We start from the raw sequence: 11,422 nt of genomic DNA on the forward strand, positions 1-11,422 counted from the left end.
ATTAATCAAACCCTCAATGAATGAACGGGTGTAGCCGTAATATATTGATATGAATTACGACAAATTCAATGTTGCAAACTACTTCCTCCATTCTATGATAAATGACACAACTTTTTTTTTTATAGATTTGATTTTCTATTGTTCATATATCGACAAGTTGATTAAAGGTTTTACTAATGCATTAAAAATAAAAGTTATTCCATAAAATATGTTTTGTTTCTTTGACAAACATGTAAAATATTGCTAGATAGGTATTAAAATAATTTTTTTATAAAGTCAATTTTTTTTATACCAAGTAAGTGTAATATACGAAGTACTCCATATAATTTTATATTAGGAATCAAATCAACACATTAACAAATGTGTTAAATTTGACCGTATTAATTAATAAGTTTTTTTGAAATAAATCAATTCATTAATAAAAAGTAATTAGATACATGCATTATGTATGTCGAGGAATGATTCAAAGAATCAAAAACCATGAATAAGACAAGTATTGCATTTATTTAGAAATGGAAAAAAAAATTACATAAACATAAATTATACGGAATAATCAGAAAACATCTTCCCTCTCTCTCTCTCTCCCACTCTCTCAGTCTACCATTGAAGCGCGCACTCCACGTTCTCCATTGAAGCGACTCCTGGCATTTCTATCCTCTATTGAAGCATTTTCCGAGGTAATTTGTTGTTTCTCTTTGTAATCATCGAATGTCAATTTCACAATCTAGGGTTTACCGTTGACATAATTCTCAGTATAGTGGTTATTCTAAACTCGATTTTTGAATTTTTGGTTATCATTACTATGGTTGTGGAAGATCATTTTGTTGCTAGAGATGAATATCATGTGATTTTTTGTGTCTAATTTGATAATTGAATCAAAATTCCGTTTAATGTTAGGTTGGAACTGTGAAATTGGAGCATTTTTCCCTGAAATTTGATAATTGAATCGAATTTGGTTGATAATGTGTTGCAGAGCCCTTTTAATGTTAGGATGGAAGTCATGGAACTATAAAATTGGACCTTTTCTCCATTGGCTCAGGGTCGGGCCAGACTGAACCCATGCAAGAGCTTCAATGAGTTCAGTCTATCTAATTCCTTGAATGGTTGGGTTGGAAAGTTAATTTTAATTTTAATTTCGTCGTTGCTCATTCCTGCTAGGCCGGAGTGTTAAGCATTTTCGCGCCCTCTCACATTTGGCTGTTTTTCTTACTAGTGTTATTGGTGTTATGTAATAGTTAAATTTTGATTTATTTACACTAAATGTTATTTTACTGTTTGTATTCAATTTTTGGCACATTGAAAGGCTATATTTAACTGTAAATTTCCTTTGGGATTATATGTAGTAGGAATATTAGTGGGAGAATTTTTGGGGTGTTTGGTTAGCTGTATGAAAAGTTAAATTCCCTGTAATTGTATTCAAAGTAATGGTTTGTCGTATAAGTAAGCTTTCTGACGGACCACTTTGTTAAATTGTAAAGACGCTAGGGAGAAATGGACGCCTACTGTGAACCAACATCATTTTTCTGGGTTGAAGAAAGTAAGGGGCAAACTTCTACTCCAAGACCAAGAAAGAAGGTAAAAAGGAAGAAGGAATACGTGGGTTGGGGTTCAAGGGAGTTGATTGCATTTCTTGAATCAATGGGCAAGGATTGCGCCAAAGCGCTTTCCCAATATGATGTCACCAATATAATTAATCTTTATATTAATGATAAAAAGCTTGTTCACCCAGAAAATAAAAGGAGAGTTGTGTGTGATGAAAAGCTGTTTCCTCTCTTTGAAAAGAAGACCATCTTCCGGAATAAGATACATGATTTATTGGAGTCCCACTTCGCTGAGAATCAAGAAGATTCAGATGACGGTAATCTTGGCAGCTCTGATGAAAATGGTTATTCTGTCCCTAAAAAGCTGAAAATTTTGACAACCCAGTCTAAGAAAAAGGCTCCAGAAGTCTCGAAAAGCTGCTTAGCAGCTATCAATTCTGATAATATCAAGCTCTTGTATCTGAGAAAGAGTTTGGTTCAAGAGCTGCTCAACAACCCAGAAACATTTGAAACTAAAGTAGTTGGGAGTTTTATTCGGGTAAAATCTGACCCACATGACATTTTCCAAAAAAACTCTCATCAGCTTCAACTTGTCACAGGTATCGGTCTTTGAACATGCATTTAAGATTCATTCAATTTGCACCTCTGTTTTGCTGATTATTTTAACTCCTGTCTAAATTTTACTATATTAGAAAGATTCACTTATTAATTTACAGGTGTCAAGGAAGATACTCTAGCTGGTGAAACAAAGCCCTCTATGCTTCTGCAAATTTTAGGCATGACAGATGTCATTAGCATATCAGAACTTTCAGATGACATTTTTTCAGAGGTAAATTTGTTCTTCAGTATATAAACTGATTAGGACTTTAACCAATTATATATATTTTTTGCAAGTTGGTAATTTACGCGGTATATTGTAAGTTTATGCACTTGAAATACTTTTTTTCCACTTTTACTTGTCCTGTCCTGTGCAAATCACTAGTCTGGTGTTAAGGATTAATTCATTTTAATTGATTCTGCACAAGTGAGGTGAGTATCAGGTGACAAGCAACTCTAGTATCATTGATTGTCATTGCAAAAGAATTCTTTAAATTATTGAGTGTAATGTTGGAAATTGTCTTAACCTATCTTTTCACTGCTTGCATGTTTCCTTTCGTGTTATGATCTCATTTCTTAGATTAATTCTTATACAGGCAGCTTTAGATGTTCGCTACCTGGAACATAGCTGATATAAAACCCCTGTATTGTCTACTCAGCTGATACTTTCTGTACTGTAGGAAGAAATTGAGGAATTGCGTAGTAGAGTTAAAGACGGTTTACTGAAGCAGCCTACCATTGTAAGTTGTTGAGATTTTGTTTGTTCTTGATTGTATTTCATTTCCCATTGTCTTCTTATAAGTTTCCAATTTTTCATGGCTTTGCTGTAGTAGGATTTTCATTCATCTTTACTTTCACGATTTTTTGAACATGAACAGGGTGAACTTGAACAAAAAGTAGTTGTTCTGCACGAGGACATAACTAAACATGTATGTATACTTTTCTCTCATTGCATTTGATATTATCTATAGCTTAGCTGCTTGACTGTTAGCTGTGATGTATTGTCTATGTTGACTATGTAGGCTTGTACTCATGTAATTTAAAATTTTGTTGGCAAGCTGTCTAGCTCTCTGTTGGTCCGTTAGCATTTTTTTTTTTCAAGAAGCAATTGTTCATCTATTCACAAGCTACTTTATGTCTTCTCAATCTTAGTTATTTTACTTGTCTGATGCCATTTTTAATTTTTCATATCTTCTTAACTTCTTTTGATCTCATCCCAAGATGGGACATAATTATGCAAGGAGTCTATCACTTATCTGGTGGTGCTTTTGAATTTGAAAACTTTCCTTGATTAAGAAAGACATATCCCAGAAACAGAAGAGAGAGAAATGCATCAAAGGCACAGACTACCTGTCGCTGGTTAAAGTTTACTGGAGTTTTTTTTTAGCTCGTACTTGTTAAGACTTTCAGCTTTAACCTTTTGATAAAATTTGTTTTAACATGTTAAAACTGCAGATATTCATGACTAGTATGAATGATTGGCGACCTTCCTGTTTTCCAAAAAGCACCAGAAGTGCTTAGAACGATAATTATTTGTTAGTTATTCACGACTAATATGAACGAAAATAATTAATTATACAGTAATATATTTTGTAAAGAAACTGGTGTGGGATATGATAATGAGACCTAATTCCAAACACCAATTTGGGTATGTACTGAATATTCAGAATCTTGCCTTTTTCCAAATTATTAATTATACAGTAATATTCAGAGTAGATATAAGGTAATTACTAAGCTACTGGACTTCCAACTCCCCCCACCCCTTCTCTCTCTCTCTCTCTCTCTCTCTCTCTCTCTCTCTCTCTCTCTCTCTCTCTCTCAGCCCCCTTATCTGCTCTCAATGTTCCTTTTTCTTTTTATTTCTTTCTTTTTTATTTATTATTTTTTAACTTGTTTTAACCTGTTAGTCCTAATCTGATATTATACCATTCAAAGCTTGCACGTATTTAAGTCAATCGTTTGATGACACAGCTGCTTGATAGTTTTATAACGTGCTGACACTTTTGAGAGGTCTAGTTAAAACTAAATGATGCAGACTCTGTTTGGTTGACAGAAAACATTTTCAATAGGAAAGGTTTTTACGGAAATCATTTTTTCAAAGAAAATTATTGTATAATTGTAAAATTAGCTCTTCTTTGATTGGTTCCTTACAAGAAACGTTCGAGAAAAATGGAAATGGAAGGGAGAGGAGAGATGGGTGGAGATAAAAAGGGAGGTAAGGAGTAGAGAGGGAAGTGAGGCTTCCCTTCCTCAACAAAGGTAATTGTTTTCTGCACTTGGTAGAGTTTTTCTTCACCTTTGGGAATTTTTTTTTCTATTCCATTACAGACCAAGTTAAGGAAAAATGGGAAAATAACTTTCCTGGATAATGTTTCCTCCCATCCAAACTCTCTTATATTAATATTTGTCAAAATGTGTACTACCATCAGGATGGCTACAAATTTCATATATATGGTCCTCTAAATTATTTTGTGAGAGCCCAAAATGCATAGTTTCAGCAGGATATTATAGAAGAATGTGTAAGGCTTTATGCCCTGAAGAGAACCCAGTCTACCAATAATCTTTCTTGCCAAGGTTCATATTTGAGGATCCTTTATGTTCCGTTGTTTCAAACAATTTGTCTTTGGAGTTTAAGAAGTTTCACCAAAAATGCCTTTTTTTTCTCTTTTTTTGAATAATAATTATAATTTGAATGGATTGGAAATGAGTTTAGGGCATGAGAGAAATTTTAAGTGTATTCTCAAAGTCTCACTAGTTAGATTTATGACATTCTCCAAGTAGGAGATAGGGACATTATTTTCTAGATACGTGTATTCTTACTAGTCAAATTTATGACATTCTTGCAACTTAAAAAGTGATGACATTCTATTTGACGTAAAGAGATAAGAGAATTTGGTAAATGTAGTTATATTAATTTTTACTCCTTCATGTAACATAGTCATTACTTGGTTGCTGCTATCTACTCTCTTGAAGTGCTTTTCCTAGTTATTATGCTGTTAACTTGATTGAATAACACACACCTTGATCTGAGTTTTTTACTAACTCATTATAATTTGAGCTCTGGGAAAATTTGGATCTGCCATGATATTGCAAAGCTTTATTTGCTGATTTCTTCATATGTGATAAGTCACGCACTGTAAATTCCTATCTAGCTATTCTACATATTGTTTATAACTTTAAATTGCTCCTTAAAATCACAGTTTCAGCATCCATATCCTTAGTTGAGTATGTAGTGACTTGTCATGAGTTTGATACTTCACACGCTGAACGAATACTATAGTAGTCAAATGGAGAGTAAGAACTTGAAGTTTTTGAATCATTGTCTCAGAAGGTTCTGTAGTGTTTGTGAGGTGCCTTTTTCTTATCATGTCGAGTGTGAACCTGTTGGGAATATAAAGCTTCTTTTTTTTCTTTTCTTTTTTTAAGATTTAAATAGTAGGGATAATGTGGTTGGTTAATCTCTTTCTAAATCTTATTGTGATATGTAAAAATTTGGCAATAAAGTATTTAACATGATATATTTGAGTCTTTTCTTGATCACAGTGGCTTGCAAAAGAACTTGTACTTCTCAAGAATCTTATAGATCGTGCAAATGAGAAGGGATGGCGTCACAGATATCCTTTACTACTATTTCGCTAACTTTCACTATTGGTTATTATGTAAAAGTAACGTGGATGCTAGACCTGATGTATTGGTTTTGAATCTTTGTCTTGGGATACCATTTCTATTGGTTTTCCACAAGCAGGATTAAATTCGGTACATGGCAGAACAAATCTGTGCTCCTCTGTTGTCTAATGTGCTCACATTTGAATAATTATATGATGCTCCTGCTTATCCTTTACTAGTTTTACAGTGAGAGAGTACTTGGACAGAAGGAAGCTACTTCAGTCACCTGATGAACAATCACGCCTGCTCAATGAGATTCCAAAGGTGATGGCAGAAGAAGTTAAACCAGAATTAGTTTCTGAACCTGCTCCTGATGATTCGCCAAAAGCTGCTGACTGGGACTGGGAACTTTTTAATTTCTCATCAACTAAAAAAGATGTGACAAAGCCAGATGTCTTAATTAATCAGAATGGTCAAGGTTTGCACTTTTACTTTAACTTTTGTGTCTGTTCAGAATAGGGTATGTCTCAGGTTCTCTCATTTGGAGCACCCTTACCTGCACTTGCAGTGCATTTGAGATCATTAATAACTCATTAACTTGGTATGGCTTCTGCAATGATCATTCTGAAACTTTAAAAGCTTTAGTAATTAATAGTCAATATAATTTTGAATTTTGGTTACATGGGTTTTAAACTCTCTACCCTGCTTAATGCTAGCCCAAGAATTCGTAATCTGGTTTTTGGGGCTGTTAATATAAGGATATCTGAAATTAAATTGTTAGTAGAATCTCGTATTAACTTTTTTGGGTAGTGGTGAAAAATTGATAGCTTGATATCATCTTAAGTGTAGAAATTTAAGTTTTAAAACCTTCTTACATGATATTTCCATGTATATCTTTGTTCTTACTGTCGGGGTTTGTTACTGTGCATTAATTGCACTGGCAAGTGTGCTTTGAGGGTTTTGGTCATTTCTTACTATATTTATATATTGGTACCTAGTGGCCATTGATTATTGTAGTCAAATTATTGTTATATATATTTCTTGCATCAAATTCTGTCAGACTGCCCTTACTGTTTTGAAGTTGATTCAATGCACTCAAAGATTATAAGACTAAAGACTGACTGGAGAAAATTGGAATAGTCACGAAGTAACACATAAAGCAGCATCCTGGTACTGTAATTTGAGATGTGTCCTACTCTAGGTGGGCTAGAGCCTAGAGGGTGTTCTGTTCTTAATTTAGCACACTCAATTCTTGTCTTGGGTAAATTTTGCAAATTTAATCAGCATGTCAAATACAGTGTACTCTGTATATTTTTGGTGTATGATCGAGGAAAATAATTATTTAGGTGATTAATATGTTCAGTACTTGGTAATTTTATATATGGTGATGTCTTGCATCAAATTTATAAACACTAGTATTAGAGAAAAAAAAAAAAAAAAAAAAAAAAAAAGGAATTGGGTGTGCTTTTATGTGGGACCATGATAAATCAATTGACTCTATGCTATAGTTTAGTCCCTGGATTACGTGTTGAAGCTAGTCTGTAGATATATGTCAAGGTGGGGCAATTTCTTGGTGATTCCTTGGTTTTGAAGCTTGCCATTTCAACTGTTCAAATACTTAGTGTTAACTCTACACCGGAACATGTTCCCTCTTCCATTTCGTTTTTATAATTGTTAATAGATACAAGAGTACTACAGTGCTACATTTATCTCGCTATTGTCTATGCTATTTCCTCCTCCCTTTTTAGTAACAACTAAACTGATTTTATGACAGCATTTCCCATTGAGCTTCAAATTATTTCTTTTAATTTGATTGCTAGAAGTTAAAAAATTGACTAGGTTAGCTTGTGTTATTTACTCTTATAGTTTTTCTCTCTCTCATGGTCAATAGCTGAACTTCATGCACACCATGATGACCAAGATAATTTATAATATTCAGTGCAGCATCATTGGCTAGCATGCCCTAGCAATACATGGAAAATTGACCCTTTACTATAGCCAATCTCCTTTATTAGGAGGGCCAAGTTTCTTTCAATATATGAATTGCCGATTTAATTTATTTTTTTCATTTGTTTTGAATTTTTAATAACATATTTGTCAATTACACTTAACTATATCATCAAGACCTACATTTTCCTTGAGGTAGTCAACTCAGCTTGAGACATGATCTTGATGAAATTATCCAGTGTACCAATCAACTCTATCATGTATCTCTCGTCTCATTAACTGCGTAGTTAGATTGTTCTGAAATAGGTCCAAGTGAATAGAATAACACTTTGCTTTCTATCATTTTTTTTGTTTTCCATCTATTATGAGATATGCTTGTAAATTCCAATGTTGAAGCACTTGCTAAATCTACTGGGTCCCTGCTTTATTATTTGAATCCTGTATGTCATGTTATGTAGTGATGAAATCTTTCCTAGTTACTCCTTGTTCATTAACACTACTTTACTTAATTGCTTTTGAAGCAATCATCAGTGCAGGTAGCATGTTTCCTTCATTGCCAGTTATTTCTTTATGGTTGTTAACGAAGTTTCACAACTTTTTGCAGCAGCAGCAGCTGTGGCAGCTGAAGTCAGCATAAGAAGCAATGGTGATGCACATACTTATAGCCCTGAAGAAAGAGGCCAGCTTGGAACTGGCTCTTTGGCATCAGTAATAAACTTATCTGCTCAATCCTTAGAACCGAAGGAAAGAGAAGCTCCTAAAGTAGAAGCATTTAATGTCAAAGGCAATGGCAATGGCAATGGCAATGGCAATGGTTACATAGAGTTCTCAAACTTAAATCACCTAGGCATCCCCAATGGGACAAAGCAAGAAAGCAATGGCCATGTACAGCTCCCGAACTCCAAAGAATTGAAAACGATTCAACCAGTGGTAATTGATTTGAGTGATAGTGATGAAGAGCAAGAAAATCCTAGTGTTGGGACCCAAATTCCAAGACAACGAGAAAATCCTGGTACTGGTGCCCGAATTCCAAGACCACAAGAAAATCCTGGTGTTGGTGCCCGAATTCTAAGGCCACAAGAAAATTCTGGTGTTGGTACCCAAATTCCAAGACCTCAAGAAAACCCTGGTGTTGGGACCGAAATTCCAAAACCTCATGCGGAGCAGTCATTGTGGCATTACTTGGATCCTCTAGGAAGAGTCCAGGGACCATTCTCCTTAATATCCTTAAAGCGGTGGAGTGATGCAAACTATTTCCGACCTGATTTTAAAGTTTGGGCAAATGGTCAGGGCCCTCAGCAAGCAGTTCTGTTGACCCTTGTTCTTCGGCATATTTTCCCAAATTGATTAAGGATTGTGTACATACAATGCTGTCCAGAGCAATTTTTTCCAACTGTAACTTTATGTAAAGATTGCACAAGTTTTTAGGTCTAGGCCTTTCTGTATGAGCGAGCCTCAGTTATAGTTTTTTGAGATGAACCATTTTTGGGCTGATGTGTCTTATTCAGCTCATGTTACATCTCATAGTACTAGACTATCAACTCTTGATATGACATAAATGGTTGGTTCTTTTTTCTCTCACAGGTCACAGGCTCACAGCTTCCCTTGTTCCGGTGTTACATAATTTGTGAATCCTCCTATGAGCTGGTGAATCGAAAAAAGGCGATACTTGAAAGAGGTACTTTGTAGCCAAACAAGTTGGTGAATTGAGGTTTCATAGTTACAAAGTTTAATAACAATGCCTTGTACTACTATCAGATTAGGCTCATTATATGTTATACTTCCTCCATTAACTATTAATTACAACAAATGGGTATTATGCGTGTGACGTAAAATATTCCTTTGTTGCAATTAATATTTAACAAGTATATCATATTCCTTTTAATGAAACTTCAGCTCAAGGCTGATATATCAGCCTACAAACCTAAAACAAAGGTTATTTATACTTGCTCTTTGGTTGTATTTTATTACTACCTCTGTTAAATGTTATGTGCAACTTTGGAATATATTATATCTCACAAATAATAAACATCAAATGTCTACTATGCTTAATGGTGATTGTTATCAATTTAGAGTACTAATATTGTTTTTTAAACATTGTTTCGTGTTGCAGGATACTAGGATTATGAATCGTATATTGCTAGAACGCTTGACAATGATATTCCGAATTTTTTATAAACTAGGGGAGCCTACGCGCGCGTTGCGCGCGACATAATTAGTTTAAATGATCGAGTTGTAATAGCTTGTCATGACACCCAAAACTTATTGGCTAGGCTTATGAACGCATATACTAAGAAATAAATTGTTGACGATCATAGCCTTACATAGATACAGAAATGTAACTCTTAAAAATATATATACACTATTCATATTTAAGTTGTAAGCTTTTTTGTGTTGTAATATGGATTTTGTTGCGAGGTATAATATATATCCTCCGTCACTTTTAGTTGCAACACTTGAAAATATATATACACTATTCACATTTTTATGACTGATCTTTATTTTTATTGACTTTTTTTTTTTGTTGGGCAAAATAGTCATGTGGGATCTTATTAGATTCATCTATATATATATGTTTTAAATATTTAATCTTTAGATTTTTTACACGTCTATAATCAGAGATACGGAAGATTAAAATTATGCATTGACAAGCGTGAAAATTAAAAGGTTGCAACTAAAAGTTAACGGAGAAAGTTTCAAAAGAAAAATGTCTAATTAGGTGATGAGGTAAGTAAAACACAGAGGGAGTGATTTCGATGGGTTCGTGTGCGTGAATGTTTTTTGTTTTTTGTTTTTTTTTTAATTTAAGAAAATAGTAACAAAGTGGATTTTATCCATCAACAGGTGCTTTAATGAAGACTCATTCGCATCAATGGAGGAGAGAACGAGAGTAGGGAAGTAAAGGAGGAAGGAGAGAGAAAAAGGGGGTTTAAAAGAGAGGAAAAGGTTGGAAGTTGGAAGGGAAGGAAGACTAAAGAGGAGAAACAAGTATGGGAATCATAAAGGCCATAAACACACTTAATAAGTTAATATGACATAAATGGGTATATTAGTAAATAGACATTTTTAGGGGTAAAAAAGGCATCACACTATTTATAAGAGTTCTTTTAAGCTTTTTATAAGGTAGGGAAAGAAAAATTAACCATTATAGGATGTTAATGTCATAAATAAAAAATGCTTGGCTCATGCTGATTGAATTTCAGATGTTCCTTACTTTCTTTCCATTAAAAAACTCCTCTTTTTCACCTACTATATAGTGATAGTATTATATTTGAGTATTTGACATAATGCATTGCCAAAATTGGTCTCACTCAAATTAACAACCAAATCTTCCATTGGTCATGCACCATTTCTTTGAATCAACCTTCTAATCTGTGTTGCAAATTCAAATTGTTAAGAAATTGACATAGCCATGGTGCATAATGCATATGGTTAGGATTTTCATCGTCAAGTTTCATGATTAGCCAACACAGTATACAATTTATTCTATTTCAGTGTTCAACAAAATATTAGCTGTTTGTGGACAAATTTATTTGTATAGTTTGCGTTTACGTTATTTTCTAATACGCAAAATGAGGCACTTATGTTATTTTTTTTGGCCAATTCCGAACTCAATTTGAAATCTTTAGCACTAAAATAACTCCCTAATATCTTAACGGATCTTTTTGGGACGCAAATCAAGGAAAAAATACGAGCAATTAACAAATTAATAGTACTGTTGGACTGCAATT

General features: G+C 33.9%; 1 protein-coding gene across 4 annotated transcripts; it reads left to right on the forward strand.

Moving 5' to 3' along the window:
• The first annotated feature begins 523 nt into the window (after window positions 1–523).
• Window positions 524–10,112, forward strand: LOC145574399 (uncharacterized protein At5g08430-like). Of its 4 annotated transcripts, none has more exons than XR_014098059.1 (9): window positions 524–677; window positions 1,479–2,140; window positions 2,258–2,370; window positions 2,819–2,878; window positions 3,017–3,067; window positions 5,682–5,752; window positions 5,990–6,222; window positions 8,299–9,369; window positions 9,805–10,112. XR_014098059.1 is itself a non-coding variant. In XM_081632181.1 (8 exons), exons 2-8 carry the CDS (start codon window positions 1,492–1,494, stop codon window positions 9,036–9,038), a joined length of 1,920 nt encoding a protein of 639 aa, XP_081488307.1. In that variant the 5' UTR covers window positions 524–677; window positions 1,479–1,491; the 3' UTR covers window positions 9,039–9,416. The 4 variants fall into 4 exon arrangements, 1 of the variants encoding a protein (XP_081488307.1); XR_014098057.1 differs by having other exon boundaries at window positions 8,296–9,369; window positions 9,805–10,111; XR_014098058.1 differs by having other exon boundaries at window positions 529–677; window positions 974–2,140; window positions 8,296–9,369.
• Window positions 10,113–11,422: the final 1,310 nt, after the last annotated feature.

Source organism: Chenopodium album, chromosome 13 (assembly GCF_948465745.1).
Source record: "Chenopodium album chromosome 13, dcCheAlbu1.1, whole genome shotgun sequence".
NCBI classification, from domain to species: domain Eukaryota; kingdom Viridiplantae; phylum Streptophyta; class Magnoliopsida; order Caryophyllales; family Amaranthaceae; genus Chenopodium; species Chenopodium album.